General features: G+C 46.2%; 1 protein-coding gene across 1 annotated transcript; it reads left to right on the top strand.

Annotated features, from left to right (window-relative positions):
- The first annotated feature begins 566 nt into the window (after positions 1-566).
- Positions 567-19,348, top strand: SOCS4 (suppressor of cytokine signaling 4). The gene is made up of 2 exons (XM_048485985.1): positions 567-1,979; positions 17,486-19,348. The coding sequence occupies exon 2, from the start codon at positions 17,598-17,600 to the stop codon at positions 18,885-18,887; it is 1,290 nt and encodes a 429-aa protein (XP_048341942.1). The 5' UTR covers positions 567-1,979; positions 17,486-17,597; the 3' UTR covers positions 18,888-19,348.
- Positions 19,349-24,921: the final 5,573 nt, after the last annotated feature.

The raw sequence follows: 24,921 nt of genomic DNA, 5'->3' as shown, positions 1-24,921 counted from the left end.
TCACCCAACTTTTCCCTCCCACTCCATCCCATTGCATTGCATTGCATCAATTCAGAATTTCCTCACCCAATTTTTCTCTCCCATCCCATTGCATCGCCTCTTCCCATAATTTCCTGCACCAGGTTTTCCTCTCCCATCCCATTGCATTGAATCTCCCGTTCCCATAATTTCCACCCCAGTACCAGAATTCCCTCACCCAACTTTTCCCTCCCACTCCATCCCATTGCATTGCATTGCATCGATTCAGACTTCCTCACCCAATTTTCCTCTCCCATCCCATTGCATCGCCTCTTCCCATAATTTCCTGCACCAGGTTTTCCTCTCCCATCCCATTGCATTGAACCTCCTGTTCCCATAATTTCCACCCCGAACAGAATTCCCCTCGCCCAGCTTTTCCTCCCCACTCCATCCCATTGCATTGCATTGCATCAATTCAGAATTCCATCACCCCATTTTCCTCTCCCATCCCATTGCGCCATACTCTTCCATAATTTCCTGCGCAAGTTTTCCTCTCCCATCCCATTGCATTGAATCCTCCGTTCCCATGTTTCACCAGTGCCAAATTCCCCTCACAACTTTTCCCTCCCACTCCATCCCATTGCATTGCATCGATTCAGACGTCCTCACCCAATTTTCCTCTCCTCTTCCCATAATTTCCTGCACGACGTTTTCCTCTCCCATCCCATTGCATTGAATCTCCCATTCCCATAATTTCCACCCCAGTACCAGAATTCCCTCACCCAACTTTTCCCTCCCACTCCATCCCATTGCATTGCATTGCATCGATTCAGACTTCCTCACCCAATTTTTCTCTCCCATCCCATTGCATTGCATCTCCTCTTCCCATAGCATTGAATCTCCCATTCCCATAATTTCCACCCCAGTACCAGAATTCCCTCACCCAACTTTTCCCTCCCACTCCATCCCATTGCATCGCCTCTTCCCATAATTTCCTGCACCAGGTTTTCCTCTCCCATCCCATTGCATTGAATCTCCCATTCCCATAATTTCCACCCCAGTACCAGAATTCCCTCACCCAACTTTTCCCTCCCACTCCATCCCATTGCATTGCATTGCATCGATTCAGACTTCCTCACCCAATTTTTCTCTCCCATCCCATTGCATTGCATCTCCTCTTCCCATAATTTCCTGCACCAAGTTTTCCTCTCCCAACCCATTGCATTGAACCTCCCATTCCCATAATTTCCCTCTCCCACCCCAGTCCCAGAATTTCCTCACCCAGTTTTCCTCTCCCATCCCATCCCATTGCATCTTCTGCTCAGAACCCCCTTGCCCCATTTCTGCCTTCTCACCCCATTCAATCCAATTGCACCCTATCCCCTTAATTGTGACACCTCCCCACCCCAAACAAACCTTTTAACAGCCCCCTTCCTGCCTGCCCGACTCAGCCTCATCTCACCCCTCCCATCTTCTCTTGCAGCTGGATCCTAATCCTGTTTAGTCAGAAGTCAATTGCATCCCAGTGGGGTTTACTTCCAGGCAAGCAGGCTTAGCCTCCCTCCCTTCAAATCCTTTCCCCCACCCTCTAAATGCTCTGACTCAGACAAGCCCTTTTTTTTTCCCTATTTCCTTTCTCCTTCCCCTGCTTTGGTCGTCCCCTTTGAAATTTCCCTTAAAAAAAATAAAGTCAAGCACCCCACCAGTTCTCTTCCTGCCCTTTATCCACCCCCATGTTATCTCCCTGCCCTTTATCCCCCCTTTATAATCCTCCTCCCCTATTATGACATCTTCCTTTCTCCACTTCCCCTTCCACCCCCCCCTTCCCATCTCTTGCTTCCTCCACCCTGCCCACCGCTCTGTCCGTGTCCTTTCTCCTCCAGCTGTGCGGTGCATCCAGTCTGTCTGCCTTTGTGTCTGATGGAGAGCGTGCTGCTCCGGCCGCTGTTTGGGATGATGCCTCTTTTGGGTACCCTAACTTGGGAGGATGCCCCCCAAACGTCTCTCCTAGCAAGCTGCAGGTAAGTGTTCACCTTGGGGGAGATCAAGGCAGCTTTTTGTAACGCCTGCAGGGTTCATTTTCCACCCTGGAAAGGGGTTCAGCTTTAACACTTCACACTTTTGAGGGACAGATTTCTTGAAAAGTTGGGAGTGGGAACAGCTGAGTTGAGATTCTAGGCTGTTTTGGGGTGGGGGGGGAAGCAGCCCTTTTTCGGCTCGCTTGATGGTGTTTTAGACTTCAGGGTTTGGGGGTTTTTTTTAAGTGAAAATGACTCCGAAGGGAAAACTTTTTTGATAGTTCTATATCTCGAATGTCGGAACTGGTGATCTAGGTTCGTTTGGGATGCTCTTGGTTTCATAAGAGTTTCTGCCGGTTGATTATACGGTGCATGGATTCTGGGGCGAGTTAAATACTTTAGATCCTTGACTGTGTGGTGGGATCAGGTTTGGTTGGACCTAATCTATTTAGAGGGGACAGTGCAAGCATTTGGCAGTTTTGCCAGTTCCATTAATGTCTTGCGTTCAACAGAAAAATCAAACTTCAGCCGCACTTCGGTTTTTGCAACATTTTAAAGGACATTCCTTGTGCATCCGATCAAGGTTTCCAAATGTGTCTGCTTTGAGCTCTGCTTCTTGTAGTTACGTTCCTGATAGCTACAATCTAAAGGGCATTTTCCTGGCAGAAAACCCCATTGAATAACATGAGACTTGCCTGTGAGTAGAGGGTTGCTCCCTGCATCTTGTCTTCAACAGTATGTGCAAAGAGTAATAAAAATGTGCGCCTTTTTAACTGGAATAACGAGCTTTTTAAAATATTCCAGATGCCATTTGTTCAAGCAGGGGTCTCGAAATGAATGCTGGTAAACAAAACTAATTTTGGAGAAGCCGCAAAAACAAAATTGTCCTGCCCAATCTTCCGTTTTAATCCTGTTTTTGTTGCTATTGAGAATGAGGCCTACGAAAACATGAAGTAACTCTGGATGATCTGTTGGCAGTGTTTACAGTACATAAGAAAATATTTCAGGCCTCATGTTGACCTCTCTGGCATTTTTTTTCCTTTTTACTGTGGTATGTTTCAGGATATACCAACATACTTTTTTAAAAAATACAACCGCGTTAATCTGGAGGAACCGGGTTTGATTCCCAGCTCTGCCGCCTGAGCTGTGGAGGCTTATCTGGGGAATTCAGATTAGCCTGTATTCTCCCACACACGCCAGCTGGGTGACCTTGGGCTAGTCATAGCTTTTCGGAGCTCTCTCAGCCCCACCTACCTCACAGGGTGTTTGTTGTGAGGGGGGAAGGGCAAGGAGATTGTAAGCCCCTTTGAGTCTCCTGCAGGAGAGAAAGGGGGGGATATAAATCCAAACTCTACTTCTTCTTCTACTCTTGTTTCTAGGAAAACACCACCCTTTTTTAGTTCGTCTACCTTAGACCTTTTACACCTATAGCAGCTGTTGCTACAGGACAGAGGCTGATATTCTTTTGGCAAAAATAGTAGTCAGAAAGGACATGCATATTATGTGATTCCCCACTACCACCTCCCCCATGAGGACTGTCTTGCATTGGTTGTTTCCACAGGTGGATACATTTGCAAATGTGATGTCTTAAATCTGAATAACTGCTGTTTGATGATCCCTAGAACTTGGTTTGTTGCATCTGAACCACTCGCACAACGTGAATAACTTTCAACAAATATGTTCTGTAAATAGTCCCTAAGTCTCCTTTCCTGTAACACCTGGATTTTGCTGGACTCTATTTACCTATCTCCAGTCATCCAACGAGACTGTACGTTCCAAGGGCAGACTATTGCTTACCTGCTAATTTTCTGTCCTGCTGTGTAATTCCCTGTGAAAGAGATTGTTTAGCTTCATGTAGTTCTTTGCAGAATTGGGACCACCAAAGGAGTACTGGTGAATAAGGTTTTCATTCTAGTTTCTGTTTCAAAATATAAACAAGTTTTAAAACAGTATCTATTGTCCTGTTTTTATAAGAACTGGAACTTTGGCAGAAAGATTCAAAATATCTTAACGGGGAAGAATTTTCTGCTACCCTTTCTGATACTGAGGCTAATTTTTAATCAACTTTTTTAAAAAAAGAACAAAACTCTGGACCATTATTCACAGTTACTTAGTTAATGGTATGTACAGTACCATTAATAGAATTTGAATGAGTGGCTTTGTCGACTGGAAGGCTGGTAACTGCTTGTGTCTTTGTGAGGCTATGTGAGATCTTTGTGAGGCTATGCGAGATCCTCATCGAGATTGTGGAGGGAGGAATTACTGGCAGAGGCTGCAGAAGATCAGTGATGCCCCATTTGCAATGGTTTGGTCTCTGAGGTGTTCCCAAATCAGTCCAAGTGGGGAATATCATTTGTAGCATTCATACAGTCAGAAGAACTGATTGTGTGAGACAGAATGCTGGACTGGATGGACCACTGGTCTGATCGAGCAGGGCTCTTCTGATGTCTTTGTGGAGCAAGAAACCATGTTCATCAATGTCACGGATATATTACCGGTAAGGAAAGTTCTGCCTTCAGGAAACTGGATTATTAAAGATTTGCTAGTCTGTATCTATCATCCACTTCAGCTCAGAATTAGCCTGGGCCTCTTAAAGTTCAGATATTTTACAAAGTACAGATTTCAGTCTTCACGGATCTTCTGCTCCTCCAGAGTTTTCTGTAGCGATCGGCTCAATAAACGACAGGAGTCCGTAGGCTATGTCATTTCCATAAGAGAAAGCACAGAATCAGTGAGAGTTCAGTGACATTTATGAAAAATGTAGGAAGCGGAAGAGACAGTCCTCTGTTAAGCAACAATGGATGACTGTACCGTCAGACTCCTCCACAGAGACTTTCGCACAGCGATGACTTGTGGCAAAATTATAGGGCTCAAAAAGAAGCCTGCCTTTCATTTCAGTGCAGGGGAGCTGGCTGTGTGGTTTAAGTGTTTTGTCAAACGCAGAAGGCTTTTAAAATGCCTTCAGTGTGCTCGGCTAGCATATAAGTGGTACGTGAAACGCTGAGTATCCCTTTTGCTGAAGCGCTTTGCCTCGGCCGCATCTGCTCCATTTCTGTGAAAATAAAGCTCACGCAGCTGATTCATGTAACTGACTTACCAAATCGCTCTTTCCATTAACGTTTCCCTCCAGGTAAAAATATACTTAATATCTATGCCGCCTTTTGTTTTTATCTGTATTGTTGGCCTTAGTGGACTTTTAACATGTATCAAGCGGAACAAACTAAGGCATCGTATTAAGCCAATCCGTACGGCAGGCATAAATCCAATTTGTGTGCATGTTCCTTTGAGCCCAACACGACCCTGAATTACTTGTCTCCCAGCTATGTTCTCAAAACATAAATGGGCTCGTTTTAAGTAGCTGAGAGAACGTTGGCCATCATGTTTATAGGTCTCTTATGTTTTTGTACTCTTATCATGGGCTTGTGTTTTTTTTTGTCTCAGTTTATTATTTGCCCCCACTAGTTCTTAAAATGGGGAATGTTAGACATCACTTTGAATAAACAGCCCCCCCCCCCTTTTGTTTTTGCATGTTTACTGACTGAAAAGGAAGAGAGACTGTCTGAGAAATCGGTATTAGGTACCCCCAGGGAGATGGGGCAGAGAGACAGGATAGCACGCTGTGGTCACTAATAATGAGAACGGGTTAATTAAGTGAGAGAGGAACCAAGAATTTATTTTATCTTCAATGCTGGTTTAATAAAAAAATAAAAAAATTGCTAGGAGAAGAAACAATGTACGCTTAGGATCTTCCCAAAAGACACTCAGAAAGCACTAGTGGTGTTTTTTTGTATTCTCTGGGATCTTAAAATTATACAGAGGGGGTTAAATTTGAGCGTTATATTATAAATTTGGGAAACAATTTGGTTTTCTTAAATAACTCCAAAATATGCAAAAAAAAAGGGGGAGCGAGTGAGTTTACTTGCATTTTTAGGGTATTTCTATGCTACCTCTTCAGACTCTAGACTTTTCAGAGTTAAGTACCAACTTTCCATGGAGCAACCTTCTTGGAGCATGAGATGTTTTAAAATTAATTTTCATTTAGGGTACGTCTTATCCCAAAGGCTTTCAATGGAAAGCTGGAAGTTTATTAAATACAGTCCTGACTCATGTTGTGGAGATGTTTGAGCCTCGATAGCATCTAACGTCATGCATCAACAGTCCCTAATTTTTTTGGTCCACCTTGGACAAGGTGGAAAGCACGTGCCTGAAAATGACTATCACTAGAGGCGGAGCTACTCCCAAAATGGCTGTCACTAGAGGCGGAGCTACTCCCAAAATGGCTGACACAAGAGACGGAGCCAAATGGAATGCTTCCCTCTTCTTTGGAAGAAGGAAAACCGGATGGAGGAACCAAAGCACTCATTGACTAAGAAAAGGGCTTATCAGTCTTCTTGATCCTCAGTGGGAAACCCCTCTTGTTTAATGAGGGCAGCCAATAGCAAGCCTTCCCTTACAGTGGCCCCTCCCACTTTCTGAAAAACTTGGTGGGTGGAGGGAAAGTACTGGGAGGTGCCGTGGCATCCCCTGTCACCCCTCTGGGGACCCTGTGGTAGACCATTCATGACATCTTTTGGACTTCCTGCGGGAATCAGACAAAGTGAACAGGATTGCTTTATGGAAGTTGCTTGCCTTTCTAGGAAGGTACGCTGGAGAGGTACAGGACAACTCCCACGGGTCTCCTTCTTTCCCACCCCATCTCCAAGTAGCACATATCTAAACAAAGCTGCTGAATGAACAAGAAGAGGAGGGGGAGTTTGGATTTATATTCCCCCCCCCATTTCTCTCCTTTAAGGAGACTTAAAGGGGCTTACAAACTCCTTTCCCTTCCTCTCCCCACAACAGGCACCTTGTGAGGTCAGTGGAACTGAGAGAGTTCTGAGAGAACTGGGACTGGCCCAAGGTCACCCAGCAGGCTTCATGTGTAGGAGCAGGGAAACAAACCCAGTTCATCAGATTAGAGTCCACCCCCATGTGGAGGAGTGGGGAATCAAACCTGGGTCTCCAGATTAGAGTCAGCCGCTCTTAACTCCTGCACCACACCGACTCTCCTGAAGAGTTGGTACATAGAGTCTAAAGGTACAGGAGGTAACTAGCTCTGTGTGTATTCATTCAGTTCTAAAGTAGCATTTGGTTGAAGAGATGAAAATGAAACTTGCTGGTAAGCACTGTTCCCTAGGGAACAGGGGCTCTCACTGATTCTAACTGATTCCTGTTCATGTATCTGTTTTCTTTTACTTGTTTTTATTGTTTTCCATGTAGGTATGTATGTTTTAAACTGGTTTTTAATGTTTGTATGGCTTGCTGCCTTGGGGGCCCTAAGCTAGGTGGAGAGGCAGCTTAATTTATATTTACTATTTGTTTAACACATTTCAAAATCAGTGAAGCCGTCCCTTTGTTGATGATCTGGGCTCAAAGCCCTGCTTTGCTCCTGAATCCAGGCCTACTGTCAGAAGTCCTGCTGGCAGGATTGGCCAAGAGCAGATCCCATCAATTCCCGTAGAGAGGATTTGACACCCTTTCTTTTCACAAACCTGACTCTCTACATGGGCCTCTTGGGTTTTACCACACAGAGAAGCAGCTAACACACTGATTAAAAAGGGTAAAAGGTAAATGTTTATCAGGAACTACATTTAGGATAGGAAAGAAGAAGAAGAAGAGTTTGGATTTATATCCCACGGCTTACAAGCTTCTTTCCCTTCCTCTCCCTGCAACAGACACATTATTATTATTATTATTATTATTATTATTATTATTATTATTATTATTATTATTATTATTATTATTATTATTATTATTATTATTATTATTATTATTATTAATTCAAATTTTATACCACCCGATCCCCAAAGGGCTCCGGGCGGTGAACAACATAATATATAAACAATAAGCAGGAGCAAATCCGGTACAATACAAACATAGGCTCCGTCAATAAAACATCTTAAAATACATAAAAACAGCGGCTAACAATTAGCAAATTGTGAGATAGGTGGGTCTGAGAGAACTCCAAACAACTGTGACTAGCCCAAGGTCACCCAGCAGGAATGTAGGAGTGCGGGGACACACCTGGTTCACCAGATAAGCCCCTGCCGCTCAGGTGGAGGAGTGGGAAATCAAACCCGGTTCTCCAGATTAGTACTCACCTGCTCTTAACCACTACACCACACTGGGAAAGGTGGCATGCTGTTATCTTGCTAGCCAGGAAGAGTCTCTGCAACTAACTTCCAAGTAAAAGCAGGATATTAGATCTGAGAGTATCAGTCTAAGGACCAACAAGAGGTGACAAGAAAGGTCACTACCCTTACAGGCCTATCTAGCTGTTCACTTGCCCATTCTCCTCAGTTCCTTTGTACATTAGACATGGCCAGTCCCAAAGGCTGCTGGTACAGAATGAAATCTTCCTCGTTTTGCTCGTGCAATTATCATCTCGTCCTAAACTGTATTTCCTGCCAGTTGGCTTTCAAACCCATCAAATTGTGACAATTGACATCCTAGACTGCCAAGTTCAGCTCACAGAGTTCCAATCTCTCTGGAGAACCACGCAAGATGACTTCTAATCTTCCTTAGTGAAACTTGGCTAACATTCACTCTGTTGTCTTTTAAAAGACGGTTAAAGTGAACTGTTTCTGGGTTGGTCTGTTTTTACATCATCTGTTTCTTTTAAAAAATATATTGTATAATGTTACAACCAAGGGGCCTCAGTGTGGTGCCCAGGGTCACCATTAGCTCCTCCGTTACCAGCGTGGTGTAGTGGTTAAGAGCAGGTGGATTCTAATCTGGAGAACCAGGTTTGATTCCTGACTCCTCCACCTGAGCTGCGGAGGCGTATCTGGTGAGCCAGATGTGTTTCCGCACTCCTGCATTCCTGCTGGGTGACCTTGGGCTAGTCACAGTTCTCTCAGGACTCTCTCAGCCCCAACTCCCTCACAAGGCGTCTGTTGTGGGGAGAGGAAGGGAAAGGAGCTTGTAAGCCACCTTGAGTCTCCTTACAGGAGAGAAAGGTGGGGTATAAATCCAAATTACTACTCCTCTTCTTCATATTGGTGTCCACCAGATGTTTGGGTGTGACCAGTTGGAGGCAGCAGAACTTCAAATTGGCCACTGGAGATTCTCTGATTCTGCCAGATGTGTGCTTCTTATCCTCTGTCTCAGACAAAGATGTTAATAAGGTCAGTTGACGTGCAGCAGTCGAGCAAAGCTGCATGCTTCCAAATTGGAATATTGTCCCAAATGACTATGAGAATTATGATTCATTTTTACACGCTGCCTCTGTCAAAACCATTATTTTGTGCATTATTGAACATGGTACTTTGATACAAGAGCATTTATAATTCATTGTATTTTTGCCTTCAAACAGATGCGGGGGGGGGGGAGGAGGAGCTGAGCTAGGCAGGCACTAGGACCCAGGCGGAGCATTTTACAAAAAAGAAAGTCTACCATGTTTAGTTCTGGGGTGGAAGAATAGAAGAAGAGGAGTTTGGATTTATACCCTGCCTTTCTCTCCTGTAAGGAGACTCAAGGTGGTTTATAAGCTCCCTTCCTCTCCCCACAACAGACACCTTGTGAGGTTGATGGGGCGGAGGAAGGTCTGAGAGAACTGTGACTAGCCCAAGATCCCCCAGCAGGAATGTAGGAGTGCGGAAACGCATCTTGTTCACCAGATAAGCCTTCGCAGCTCAGGTGGAGGAGTGGGGACTCCAACCCAGTTCTCCAGATTAGAATCCACCTGCTCTTAACCACTACACCACGCTGGTTAGTAGAAAACCCTACTAACGTATTTTTCTGAGAGTCTACAGCTAGCTCAAGAAGAAGAAGAAGAAGAAGAAGAAGAAGAAGAAGAAGAAGAAGAAGAAGAAGAAGAAGAAGAAGAAGAAGAAGAAGAAGAAGAAGAAGAAGAAGAAGAAGAAGAAGAAGAAGAGTTGGATTTATATCCCCCCCTTTCTCTCCTGCAGGAGACTCAAAGGGGCTTCCAATCTCCTTGCCCTTCCCCCCTCACAACAAACACCCAGTGAGGTAGGTGGGGCTGAGCTCCGAGAAGCTGTGACTAGCCCAAGGTCACCCAGCTGGCGTGTGTGGGAGTGTACAGGCTAATCTGAATTCCTCAGATAAGCCTCCACAACTCAAGCGGCAGAGCTGGGTATCAAACCCGGTTCCTCCAGATCAGAGTGCACCTGCTCTTAGCCACTACGCCACTGCTGCTCCTAAGTGTTCTTGTGTGTATGGGGGAAGTATTTTTAAGCAATATGTTCATTTTTAAAACATCCCATAAAACAGCGCTTCTGCCTGAAATGCTGAAGAGCTGCAATAGTCCTTGACATTTTGTGGTTGGCTCTGTCTCCTGCGATAGCCGTTTTTGTGGTTGCGCCCACTACCTTGTGTCCGATTTCCAAAGGCACCCACAGTCTCAGAAAGTCTGGGGACCCCCTGTTTGGACTGCTAATAGCTTTTTACACAGAGGCATCTTAATAGTCAATGCGATGCCCACTCTTATTTCTTTATGAATAAATATAATAGGTTCAAAATAATGTCTATTCCTTTCTTCCTCTGTATTCTGCTGCCACCAGCAATTTAATTCCAAACCCTTTTATACTTTTTCCTGAAGTGTGTCCGAGCTACAAAGCAGTTTCGAAGGTCTACATGGTCCGGAGGGCTAGTGTGGGATCCCGGGTTACTTTTAACAAATTAAGATTCTATTTGTACACGTTCTTTAGCTTACAGGATTCAAAAATTAATTTACAATAAATAAAGACAAACTGAGGCAACCTTTTCTGCTGAGGTGACTTCGTCTTTGCTTCCACCCTCTCTCTCACTCCTTTACATCTCTGAGCCCCTATTAGAATTTGACTCTCTGTTTAGTCTCTCAAGGTTTCTACACAATCTCTGGCTCAGTTTAGCTCAGACTGACTCTCTGTCAGTCTCCAGCACAGACTGCTGTCTCTCTGCGAAGGAGGAAGAGGAGGAGAAGAGAAGGAGGGGAAGAGTTTGGATGTATATCCCCCGACCCTTTTGGTCCTGTAAGGAGACTCAAAGGGGCTTACAATCTCCTTTTCCTCCCCCCCTCACAACAAACACCCTGTGAAGTGGGTGGGGCTGAGAGAGCTCTGAAGAACTGTGACTAGCCCAGGGTCAACCAACTGGCATGTGTTGGAGTGCACAAGCTAATCTGGTTCCCCAGATAAGCCTCCACAGTTCAAGCGGCAGAGCAGGGAATCAAACCCGGTTTTCCAGATTAGAGCGCACCTGCTTTTAACCACCGCACGCAATCTCTGCCTCTCTCTCAGCTCAATCCCAGACTCTCCTTGGCCACCCTCCAGTGTCAACCGATCACACCGTTCCCTCCTCCCCTTCCCATCGACAACTTGCCTCTCAATTTAAAGAAACCCCCACACAACATTTTAAAACGTTACAGCAAATAGTACAAAATATTTATTTACAGATTCAAAGGTTCAGACATTTGCCCCGCAATTAAAAAAAAAAACACTGTCCTAATTGCATATCTTCTCAATATAATTATCTGGAACCAACGCGTTGACAGGTCTCTGCGTGAAGGCAAAGCGAAGCAAACGCAGGCATCAACTGATGTGTTAAATCTTAGGGAAAGGCTTAATTTCTTCTTAATTCTCTTTTTCTCCCCCCCCCCCCCTTCAGGAGATAAAAAAGCACTTTCATCCATCACGGACTTTTAAAATTGCCTTTAGTAAAGGAACTGGTTTTTATATAATCCTCTTCACTTTGTGAAGTCCTAGATAGCTCAAACGCCTTTGGGGAGGTTTCCCCCCCCCCTCCCAACTCCATTTTGATAAGCCAGCGAGAACAGCATCAAGAGACTCCCTGTCTGTGACTTATGTATTTTTAATTAATTCCCATCTCGAGAGTGACCTGAAAGTGTCAGTACGATACGGCATCTCTCGACATCATGCTCATATGAACTAATATTGAACAAGGATTACATGAATCTTTGAGCATGTGATGTTCCTTGACCTACTTTTGATCACTTCTGGGGGGTTTGCTCCCAAGCGCCTCGCTGACACGAATCTGTAGCATTTGTTCCAAGCAAAATCCCCTCTGGTGTACAGCCAGCAAAACGGAGTTGTTTCACCCAGTTTTGGGGGGGGGGCTGTGTAGGGATGAGCCCCGCGAACCCAGCAGAGCCTCAGAAAGAGCGCAGGAATGCCTGTGCCATCTGTGCTCTTCTGGGTGCACACGCTCACCTGTCCCCCAAGCCCCCGTGAGTCATAGGGCATGAACTACCTGACTCACGGTCACAAGATGTCCCAGACAAAGGGGCGCAAACCCCCAGGTATGGATTAGGCCCAGACAGGAACGTGTTTCCTCCCGCACGTAGGCAACCCCATGAGTCATATACTGTACAGTATTCTCCCGCTCTCCCGCCTCCCGATCCGCCCCTATGAAACCCTAATAAAAGGTGCCAGGGACCACACCACGGCAGAGTTGCCAGATCCACGGATCACGCTTCCTGCCTTTGGCTCTCTCCACCAGATGATATCGCTGCGTCTCGCCTCTTCCTTGCGACCCTCGCGGGCCGACTTCAGGGCTGGTCGCTGATTACCTCCCCCACTGTCCCCCACATACCATCATAACTGGCTGCCATTGTGCTGTGTCCAGTGCCCCCCCCCCCCAAGGGGACAGGAGGCTTTCTCTCGAGTTGCCATCTGATGTTAGGTTTTTCTGTTTCCTGTATTGAGGTTGTATTTGATTATATTGGTTTCAATGTATTATCTTGTAATTTATATCCTTGTAATGGTTTTATCTTCTGTACACCACCCAGAGCACTTCGAGGGATGGGCAGTATAACAAGTTTAATTAATTAATTAAGTTTATTAGGATCCACCAATATACACAAAGGGGGGGGTGAGCGAGTTGAAATATAAGGTTAATTTTTTTTTAATTGAAGGGGAAAAGATTTTTCTGAGAGGAGCAAGAGGTCAAGCCTCATCCGCCGTTGGCTTCTAATGACAGTGAACGAAGCCCTTGTAAGCCAAGTTGGTTATTTTATTCATTTACAGTATTCATAGTAGGTGCTGTGCCTTGTGCAGTTCAGAGCTCCAGTTACCCCAAAATCTGTGTAAGCAAAGGTGAGAAGCGTCTCAACTTTAGAATCATAGAGTTGGAAGAGACCCCCAGGGCCATTAAGTCCAACCCCCCTTTACTCTCCTGTGTTTAGGGTCCCTTATCAAGAGTTTATTGCATATCTGTAATCTTACGTTGTTCACCGCCCAGAGCCCTTCGGGGGTAGGGCGGTATATAAAACCGAATAATAAATACATAAAATAAACCTGCTGCAATGCAGGAACACACATTCCTGACAGATGGCCGTCCAGCCTAAGTTTAAAAACCTCCAAAGAAGGAGACTCCACCACACTCCAAGGCAGTGAATTCCACTGTCAAACAGCTCTGACAGTCAGGAAGTCCTTCCTAATGTTTAGGTGGAACCTCTTTTCCTGCACCTCGAATCCGTTACTCCTGATCCTAGTCTCTGGAGCTCCAGAAAAACAAGCTTGCTCCCTCACCTTTTGTTTTAAAATGTGGGAAATAAATGGCAGTCGGTGTTTGGTGACAATATTTATACATTCACAGGATGGTCCATGTTTCATGAATCCTCTGTCAGCGCAAGTTAATTATAACTTACATTGGGGTTCCTTCTGTGAACAGTCGAGTGGTCAGGTACCCAAATCTAGAAAGATTTCTCCAGTTGACCCAGTCACCTGTGATTGGTGTTTGGAATATGCTGCCACAGCAGGTGGTGATGGCCACTAACCTGGATAGCTTTAAAAAGGGCTTGGACAGATTTATGGAGGAGAAGTCGATGTATGGCTACCAATCTTGATCCTCCATTATTATTATTATTATTATTATTATTATTATTATTATTATTATTATTATTATTATTATTATTATTATTATTATTATTAATTGGGTTTATAGACCGCCCTCCCCCGAAGGGCTCAGGGCGGTGAACAACATGTAGAAAGAGCACAATCAAATTAAAATACCATATAAATGTAAGTTAAGATGGCTCTAATAAAAATAAACCCTACCCCATTAAAATGCAGCATTACTTGATTAATCTGATTAATACTTGATTAATCTTGATCTGAGATTGCAAATGCCTTAGCAGACCATGTGATCGGGAGCAGCAGCAGCAGAAGGCCCTTGCTTTCACATCCTGCCCGTGAGCTCCCAAAGGCACCTGGTGGGCCACTGCGAGTAGCAGAGTGCTGGACTAGATGGACTCTGGTCTGATCCAGCAGGCTAGTTCTTATGTTCTTACCTATCAGTCAAGCGTTCTCAAACTGTTGAGTTTTTATTAGTTCAAGGAGATACTGTACTTTTTCTGATTCTTGAGCAAATGCAAAAATTGATGACACATTTTAACTGTCATGACAAATGCTAACATTCATTTCATTTTTAAAAAATGCAAACTTTCTCTAATCGAACGAATACATTCGAAGAGCTCTGCCTACAGTTACAAAGTTTTTTTAAAAAAACAGAAATAAAGCCAAAGCCTTGGAAATTACTGAGCTGTGGAGGCTTATCTGGGGAATTCAGATTAGCCTGTGCACTCCCACACACGCCAGCTGGGTGACCTTGGGCTAGTCACAGCTTCTCGGAGCTCTCTCAGCCCCACCCGCCTCACAGGGTGTTTGTTGTGAGGGGGGAAGGGCAAGGAGATTGTAAGCCCCTTTGAGTCTCCTGCAGGAGAGAAAGGAGGGATATAAATCCAAACTCTTCTTCTTCTTCTACTGAAAGCAGACGTCTGTTTCCAAAGGCAGTTGTGCAGAGTGGGGCACAGGTAGTGGCATACTGGCCAGAGGGTCTGGGGGGGTGTCAGATGACCCCCGGCACAATGGGGGGCACAAAATGGCCCCCACTCCCCTCCTACCCCACGCTGACCCAGCTTGGAAGAGCTGCGTTGGCGCAGGGGAGGCGCCTAAAGACAGTTGGCCTGCTGCCACAGCACCCAACCGGGGGGACAGCTCAAGGGGAGGCAGCTTAGATGGGCACAACAGCTGCAGGGTGGCCCAGGAGCCGGTCTGCCACTGCTGTCCCCAAGCCTGCCTCAGAGGCCAGTTATTTCTGTTTTGAGAGGCCTTTACAGGCATCTTTTTGGTTGGGAAATGCAATTTTAGCAGGGTGGCCAATTGGAAGACGCTTTGCCACACTGCTGGATCTCTCCCTGTTTGTTTCAGGGCTCCAGGGTAAACAGCTGTCCCTTCTATACTTGCTGCGGTTGCCGCTTTCGGCTTGGGGAATCCCTGGAGATTTGGGGGTAGAGCCTGTGAGGGGTGGGGCCTCACTGAGGTACAGCAACCATAGAGTTCACCCTCCGGAGCAACCATTTCCTCTAGGGCACAGGTGTCAAATTTGCGGCCCTCCAGATGTTATGGACTACAGTTCCCATCATCCCCTGCCAGCATGATGGGAACTGTAGTCCATAACATCTGGAGGACCACGAGTTTGACACCTATGCTCTAGGGCAGTGGTTCTCAACCTTCCTAATGCCGCAACCCTTTAATACAGTTCCTCATGTTGTGGTGACCCCCAACCCTAACATTTATCCATTTTACAGATGGAGAGCACTGATGCAGAGAGTCTTAGGCGACCCCTGTGAAAGGGTCGTTCAACCCCCAAAGGGGTTGCGACCCACAGGTTGAGAACCACGGCTCTAGGGCCGTGGTGGCGAACCTTTGGCACTCCAGATGTTATGGACTACAATTCCCATCAGCCCCTGCCAGCAAGGCCAATTGGCCATTCTGGCAGAGGCTGATGGGAATTGTAGTCCATAACATTTGGAGTGCCAAGGGTTCGCCACCACTGCTCTAGGGCAACTGCTATCTGTAGTCTAGAGATCGGTTGTAATTCCGCAAGTTCTTCAGACCTCACCTGGGAATTGGCAATTCCACCTTGCTTAGGCCCAACACCTTAACTAATACAGTGAAGTTGCACCGTGCATGAGTGACCATTCTTGGCTGCTCCTGGAATCTGACACTAGACAGCAGATGATCAATTGGCAGACAAATAGTTTGAGACTTTCCCCAGTTCTGTATGTAATGTGAAAAAATATAGCACAGGAAGTTGTGCCTGGTTTCTCAGGCTGTACATGGGAACTGTTATACTGTAGACATGGATATAGATAGACGCTGAGATAAAGATGTTTGTTCGGCAAGACCCTCAGCATATTCTAACATCCCACATCCCGTTTTGCTACCAGTTGTTCCCTTTGGGTGCTGTTAATTTTCAGGAAATCCAAAAAGTTGTGCTTCGTTACTCAGCCAGTAATTAAACTGTGGGGTTCATTGGCAGCGGATGTATTGATGGCTGTGAACATAGATAGTATTAAAGGGGGTTACACAGGTTCATGAAGAAGAGGGCTGACCGTGTCTTCTAGCCATGGTTGAATAAAGGAAATCTCCATCTATCCAGAAGACTTGACTTTTATACCCCGCTCTCAAAGTGGCTTAAAATTGTCTTCCCTACCCCTTCCCACAACAGACTCCTTGTGAGGAGGAGGGGCAGAAAGAGTTCTGAGAGAACTGCGACTGGACCAGGGTCACCCAGCAGGCTGCATGTGGAGGAGCAGGGAATGAAACCTGGTTCTCCAGATTAGAGTCCACCATTCTGAGCCACTTGCCATGCTGCGTCTCTAGAGAGGATCCCATTGTTCAGAGCGAACATCAGGTGAAGGCTTTGGCCTCTGCTTCGTGTTTGCTGGCCATCGGGGCAACCTTTTCAGTGTGGTGTAGTGGTTAAGAGCAGGTGGGTTCTAACCTGGAGGACCAGGTTTGATTCCCCACTCCTCCATCTGAGTGGTGGAGGCTTATCTGGTGAGCCAGATGTGTTTCCGCACTCCGACATTCCTGCTGGGTGACCTTGTGCTAGTTGTGCTAGTCCCAGTTCTCTCAGGACTCTCTCAGCCCCACCTACCTCAGAAGGTGTCTGTTGTGGGAAGAGGAAGGGAAAGGAAAGCTTGTAAGCCACCTTGAGTCTCCTCACAGGAGGGAAAGGTGAGATATAAATCCAAACTGCTCCTCTCTTCTTCTTCAACACGGCGCTGCCCAGGGGACTGAGAAGGAAGAGAGCTGACCAGTTCTGCTGGGGCAGAACCAATTGGCCATGCTGGCAGGGGCTGATGGGAATTGTAGTCCATAACATCTGGAGTGCCAAAGGTTCACCACCACGGACTTAGAGGCAGCTGACCCTCCTTGTGGCCTTGGAAACTGCAGCTGTTGGGGCATTCACTATGGCGGAGGGCAGGTGTACACAGGAAGAGAAGTTAGAATGAGATTTTGTGTTCACAGAAATTGGAATATCTGGTAATTAAAATGCAGTACTCTTCAGTTTCTGGCTCCTCAGATTTTGGACTGAGAGCCAATGAAAATTTGCCAAGGCCAGTGCAGTACAGACAAGGCAAGTCAAAATGCCCCCTTCATCTGTTAAGTGTGTGCTTCTTGAAGACTAATTTGAATTCCATCCGTTTCTGGTTTTTCTAGATCCATCTCAAAAGTACCTAACAGAAGCTTCCTTGGGTGAGAACCAAGACACCGACTCTTGCCGTAAGCAGTCCTGGGACTTTTGGAGAAGCTATCTGCATTTTTTAAAAAAATGGCAGACAACAAAGAAAGGAATAGTAAGAATACTGATGTGAGACCGAAAACCAGCCGGAGTAGAAGTGCAGACAGGAAGGATGGTTATGTATGGAGCAGGAAAAAACTTTCCTGGTCGAAGCGGAGCGACAGCAGTTCCGATGCCGAAACAGCAAGTACTTCGGGGAAATCTACATTTAGTTTAAGGAACCAAGAACGGAAGCACAGCTGCTCCTCGTCAGAGCTGGACTTGGAGCGTTCGTGCGGCCACAGATTCCTAGGCCGGTCTCTGAAGCAGAAACTGCAGGACGCCGTGGGCCAGTGCTTTCCGATCAAGAACTGCAGCAGCCGCCATTCTTCGGTGCTTCCGTCCAAGCGGAAAATCCACATCAGTGAACTGATGCTGGACAAGTGTCCCTTCCCGCCCCGATCTGAGCTGGCGTTCCGTTGGCACTTAATTAAACGGCACACTGCCCCCATAAAGCAAAAATCGGAAAGCTGGTTCAGCATGGCATCTTCCCACGGCGAGGGGAAAGATGGGGAAGTCGAGAGCGTGGACGGAGGAGGGTCGGCGGTTCTGCAGGTGTGCGATTTCAGCGACGGCGCCTCCTGTACGTGCGACCCCCAGGGCGAATCTGCCGCGGGTCGGCCGGCGAAGAACCGGGAAGAGAGCGACATGGACTCCGATGACGAAATGGTCACGTTTTGCACCAGCTCCAGGAAACGAAACAAGCCCCGGTGGGATCCCGACGACGAGCTGCTGCAGCTGGAATCGCCTCCGAAATATCACACCCAGATAGACTACGTCCACTGCCTTGTCCCTGACCTCCTCCGGATCAATAACAACCCATGCTACTGGGGCGTGATGGATAAATACGCAGCCGAAGCACTTCTGGACGGAAAGCCGGAAGGGACTTTTTTGCTGCGAGACTCTGCCCAGGAAGATTACTTGTTCTCCGTGAGCTTTAGACGTTACAGTCGCTCTCTGCACGCCAGGATTGAGCAGTGGAATCACAACTTCAGCTTCGATGCCCACGACCCATGCGTCTTCCATTCCCCCGACATCACGGGGCTCTTGGAACATTACAAAGATCCCAGCTCTTGTATGTTCTTCGAACCGCTGCTCTCGACTCCCTTAAACAGGACTTTCCCCTTTTCTCTTCAGCATATATGCAGGACTGTGATTTGTAACAATACAACGTACGACGGCATCGATGCGCTTCCCGTTCCTCCATCCGTGAAGCTGTATCTGAAGGAATATCACTATAAGTCAAAAGTTAGAGTCCTCAGAATCGATGTACAAACCTAAAAATTAGTTTGAGGGGGGGTCTTTGTTTCGTTTTTGTTCATTAGAGAGCCTTGGAAAATTAGAGGGTCTGTCTTTCTCACTACCGTTTTTTTTCCTGGAAAAGTATTTATAGTCCAAACAGATCTCCACGTCAGCCTTATGACCAAAATAGACCCGCCAGGCAGATTATTAGTGAAGACACAAAACCTGTGCATTTATTGGTAACAACACCTTGTAGGGTTTTATGGAATTTCAAGTAGGGTTTTTGTAACCTTTTCACTCAAGGCTAACCTTTTAGATTTTCAGCTAAATTCAAAACGGAATTTGTCTTTTATATGCTGTGATTTATAATATGGTACAGGCATGTTTAAAACACTGTATGCAATGGCTACTCAACAGCGACCAATTTGTATTTTATACCTTTCTTTGAAAATGAGTACTTTGTCCTCTCTATAAGAAGTAAAATTAATGTCTATTTATGATGCTGGCTGCGACCGTGTGAGTTCTTAATCTCCCTGTTACATTTTGTGAACATATTTTCATTTTATTATGACTAGGGTTCTGCCTCTTTTGAGATTCCGTATGCCAACAATCTGGCTCTGAAATCACCTAGATTTTGGAGCATTTTGCTGTTTCATTTAAATATGTCCTTGCTTTGGGAATATTTGCTGAGGATCACAAAATGATCATTTAACTGTACAAAGGGGGACATCACAGTGAAGTTTTCTGACATCAGGTTGTTGCTGACTTACGATTATCATGTCTAGGTATGAACAGTTGTACCTTAGTTAGAATGGGCCTCAGTTGTACCCTTAGTTAGAATGGGCTGGGGGGGGGGGTTGTACAGTTTTCTATGGGAGGGAACCTTAGTTAGACCTTGTCCCTTTAAGAAGCCCTCTAGAGGCGAAGCACTATAGCATTTTTATTGGTTAGCAGTTTCTGTTTTACAGTTTTGTTTTTAGTTCAGGTGTCTGGGGAAGGCTGGAGACAGCAATATCTTGGACGTCTAAGGTGTTAAAGATCCATGATATTTAAGTAATCCAGTTTCAACAGAATTGCAAGGAAACAGAGTCCAAGTAGAGCACACTGGGAGATCTCAGAAGCGACACAAGCAGCACAAACTTCCTTAGAAGCAGTTAAGGAAAGAGTTGGTGTCTGCAGTTTCTCCAAACCATCTCCAAACGTCTCCAGCATTGCAAGTATTCTTTATTTAGATAGAGTCCTAAACTTTCAATACCCATAAACTACCCATGTTTGAACTGTTATTTATTTGTCTGTGGGTCTTACACTCTGTTCTGGCCAAGCCCAAGGCACCTGATTTTAGTGTACTTGGGGAACAAAACAGCACATGCAGAATAAAGCACTTTCAACCCACTTTCACAATTGTTTGCAAGTGGGTTTTGCTATTCCGCACAGTTAAATCCAGCTGCAAAGTGCATTGAAAGTGGATAGAAAGTGCATTATTCTGCATGTGCAGAAGGGGCCCTAGTTTGCCATCGCCTGCCTCTGCATAGCAACCCCGCACTTCCTTGGTCACCCATCCAAGTCCTGACCTGGGCTGACCCCGCTTAGCTTCTGAGATTTGACAAGATCATTCCAGCCTTTGCTATCCAGGTCAGGGCACAGGGCAGTTTTGCTAGGAACTAACAGTGCAGTCCTAAGTCAAGTCATATCCGTGGAACTCAGTGAGATGTTCAAGACTGTAGCAAGACATAAGAACTAGCCTGCTGGATCAGACCAGAGTCCATCTAGTCCAGCACTCTGCTCCTCGCAGTGGCCCACCAGGTGCCTTTGGGAGCTCACGTGCAGGATGTGAAAGCAATGGCCTTCTGCTGCTGCTGCTCTTGAGCACCTGGTCTGCTAAGGCATTTGCAATCTCAGATCAAGGCAGATCAAGATTGGTAGCCATAGATCAACTTCTCCTCCATAAATCTGTCCAAGCCCTTTTTAAAGCTATCCAGGTTAGTGGCCATCACCACCTCCTGTGGCAGCATATTCCAAACACCAATCACACGTTGCGTGAAGAAGTGTTTCCTTTTATTAGTCCTCACTCTTCCCCCCAGCATTTTCAATGGATGCCCCCTGGTTCTAGTATTGTGAGAAAGAGAAAAATTTCTCTCTGTCAACATTTTCTACCCCATGCATAATTTTATAGACTTCAATCCTATCCCCCCTCAGACGTCTCCTCTCCAAACTAAAGAGTCCCAAACGCTGCAGCCTCTCCTCGTAAGGAAGGTGCTCCAGTCCCTCGATCATCCTTGCTGCCCTTCTGTGCACTTTTTTTATCTCTTCGATAGCTTTACAGTCTGTACCACAAGATATAGAGCTTTGGATAAGACAGCTATTGAGGTTGGACATGCAAACGGCACAGCCACAGCCTTCCCCGCCTGGAGTCGGTTGAATCCCAGCTCTTCAGATGCCCCCACTGACAACTAGCATGATCCTGTGGGGAGGCCGTGGCTCATTGGCAGAGCCCCGCTTGGCAGGCAGGAGGTCCCAGGTTCAATCCTGGGCATCTCCTATTAAAAAGGACCAGGAGCCATGGAGAGAGGCTACAGCTCAGTGGGAGAGCATCCGCTTGCCATGCAAAAGGTCGTGGGTTCAATCCCCGGCATCTCCTCTTAAAAAGGACCATGGAGTCGGTGATGTGAAAGGCCACCTGAGACCTTAAAGATCAGCTGCCATCTTAGATGACAATTCTGACTTTGATGTACCAGTAGTCTGATTCAATAGATGGCAGCTTTCTGTGTTCACACGTTACATACGTGTGCCTGTGTGTGCACGCGCTCATACACATACTGTATATACTCGCCTACAAGTTGACCTGAATCTAAGTCGAGGCACCTAATTTTACCAAAAAAATGGGAAAACTTATTGACTCGAGTATAAGACTAGGGTGGGAAATGCAGCAGCTACTGGTAAATTTCAAAAATACAAATAGATACCAATAAAAAATGTTTTTGAATATTTCAAAGAAAAACAGCATGGCATCAACAATAACTTTAAAAGCTCTCTCACAGACAGTTTCTCTTCAGAGTTTCATAGGGAAGATGCTCAACAAGATCCCCCTTTTAAAAAGTCCCTGCAGGTTTTCCCCCAACACGGATGGCTTATCACAGTGGTGGCGAACCTATGGCACAGGTGCCAGAGGTGGCACTCAGAGCTCTCTTTGTGGGCACGCGCAGAGTCCCCCCTGCACACACACATCTAGGCTGGCCGGGGCCGCTGGGCTCGATTATTAGCATTAAATCTAAGACCTAGTTTTGGGGAAGCAGTGTAGGTAACCCTGTTAAGCGCTGTTAACAGCACGATCCTTTACCTGGGAATAAGCTTGGTTGCTGGCAATGGGGCTTGCTTCTGAGTAAACCCTCCTAGGGTCGTGATTCACCTGTTGGAAGAGTTGCACGGTTGCTTCAAAGCAAAGCCACTGACTACCACCAAGCTTACTCCCGAGTAATGCTCACCTCGGACCCACCTGTTTTTTCTGAACGAAAACCTCAGTATTCAGGTTAAATTGCCGTGTTGGCACTTTGCGATAAATATGTGGGTTTTGGGTTGCAATTTGGGCACTCGGTCTTGAAAAGGTTCGCCATCACTGGCTTATCATGACACAGTGAAGATGCTTGCGTGGCGATGGCAGCCGCTGCCCCAAAGCAAGTCTTTTTGGCAGGTCTGGGTAAGCTCTAGCCGCTTCACTCAATAAGTGGAGGTTGAGAGGGACTTTTTCCAGCACAAAAAATGTCCTGAAAAAGTAGATTTATACGCGAGTATATAAGGTATGCACATTATATACGTATAGCTGCTAGAGGACAGTTCCATTACTCTTGATGAATAGAGGATAAGAATATTATTGAGACCAAAGTTACCTTAGGGTATGGACATCCTTTGACAGGCACAGAGCTCTGAACAAAGAGAATATATTCAGCTACATAGATGGATAGATATGCACACACAGTTCTGTCCTTGTGATAGAGGGCATGTCCCCTTGGGGCTAAAATGCAGTTTTTCCCCTCACTTTCTATTTTAAAATTGCTTCAGAATTGCTCAAAAGATCTCCCCGGGATAGGAGGGTAGAACAGTGCTGCTTATAATAAAGCCAGGAGCAACCGGCTGTTGTGGGTTTTCCAAGCTGTGGTCTGGTAGATTTTGCTCCTAATGTTTCACTGTATCTAAGGCTGGTGACTTCAGAGACATGTCATGGCAGCAGTGGCGTAGGAGGTTAAGAGCTCGTGTATCTAATCTGGAGGAACCGGGTTTGATTCCCAGCTCTGCCGCCTGAGCTGTGGAGGCTTCTCTGGGGAATTCAGATTTGCTAGTAAGTCAAGAGTCGCTAGTCGCCTCAGCGCGAAGCTTTTCATGAAGTCTTTCCAGTCATCCTCGGGTCCCGGCATCGCCCTGGGGTTTGCCTGCTCCGTGGGCCGTCTTGAACAGAAGAGGTGACAAATTATGGCTGGGAAGGGAGCCCCATGTGGCCCATGGGAGATTTTCATCCATCCTTCCAGCTGATTTATGGAATGTGTGACCTTAGAGCTAGCTCGCTAGCTCAGAGCACTATCATTCTAGTGGGCTAGTATTCTCACCAATTTGTTAAGCAGCTCCAAGTGCTCAAGAAAGATAGAGGGAACTACCCGGGGTCAGAGCCAGCATCCAATCCGTAGCCCTTGGTACTGGGTTGAGAGCCAGCCTGCAAAGGCTACCCACTCCTGAAACAGAAAGACCATTTCACGCAACGCAAGGAAAACGTTTCCAACGTGTCCAGAGGACCTGTCTGAAAGGGAGGCACGTAGATTTCACGGGCAAGAATTCTTTTACTTATTCGTTGGGTTCGTATGCTGTGGAGCAGCAGTGGTATCATGGTTAAGAGCAGGTGCACTCTAATCGGGAGAACCGGGTTTGATTCCCCGCTCTGCCACTTGAGCTGTGGAGGCTTATCCAGGGAACTAGATTAGCCTGTGCACTCCAACACACGCCAGCTGGGTGACCTTGGGCTAGCCACAGTTCTTCAGAGCTCTCTCAGCCCCACCCACCTCACAGGGTGTTTGTTGTGGGGGGGGGAGGGAGGGAAAGGAGATTGTAAGCCTTTGAGTCTCCTACAGGAGAAAAAGGGGGTATAAATCCAAACTATCCTTCTTCCTCCCCTCGTGGCCTCAGAGAGGCTTCCAACCATAACAGTCACACATAAAATTTAATCACTTTAAAATATAAAGCCATGTGGAAATAATAACCCCAGATGGCACACAGCCAGGATTTTACTCCTACCTGCTGCTCTAGGATGCTACACGGCTGCTTTTCCCCACCTCGCTGAGAGGCTAACTTAGCTCTCCAGTCCAAGGTACAGAGTGCTGGATCCTGTCTAGTATGCTGGTCTCGGAGGCCACAATTATTCCAGATACCATCACATCTGGCATGACTTTTCATTTGAAATTTATTTTGAGCCCAAGTTATAGTTAAAGAGGAACACCCCGGGGTTGATTCCACAGAGATCTTCTAGGCCCCTTCTGTACATGCAGAATAACCCACATTAAATCCACTTTCACAATTGTTTGCTTTGAAAGTGGATTAAAAGTGCATTATTCTACATGTGCAGAAGGAGCTTTGTGAGTTTTGATTAACATATTCTTAACATTGAACATTTTCCTAGTCCAGTGGTGGCGAACCTTTGGCACTCCAGACGTTCATGGACTACAATTCCCATCAGCCCCTGCCAGCATGGCCAATTGGCCATAGTGGCAGGGGCTGATGGGAATTGTAGTCCATAACATCTGGAGTGCCAAAGGTTCGCCACCATTGGCTTATAAGAAGAAGAAGAAGAGTTTGGATTTATACCACACCTTTCTCTCCTGTAAGGAGACTCAATGTGGCTTACAAACTCCTTTTCCTTCCTCTCCCCATAACAGACACCTTATGAGGTAGGTGGGGCTGAGAGAGCTCGGAAAGGACTGTAACTAGCCCAAGGTCACCCAGCAGGAATGTAAGAGTGTGGAAACACATCTGGTTCACCAAATAAGCCTCCGCTACTCAGATGGAGGAATGGGGAATCAAACCCGGTTCTCCA

This window comes from Sphaerodactylus townsendi, linkage group LG02, assembly GCF_021028975.2.
Source record: "Sphaerodactylus townsendi isolate TG3544 linkage group LG02, MPM_Stown_v2.3, whole genome shotgun sequence".
NCBI classification, from domain to species: domain Eukaryota; kingdom Metazoa; phylum Chordata; class Lepidosauria; order Squamata; family Sphaerodactylidae; genus Sphaerodactylus; species Sphaerodactylus townsendi.
This window is presented reverse-complemented; position numbering and strand designations above follow the sequence as displayed.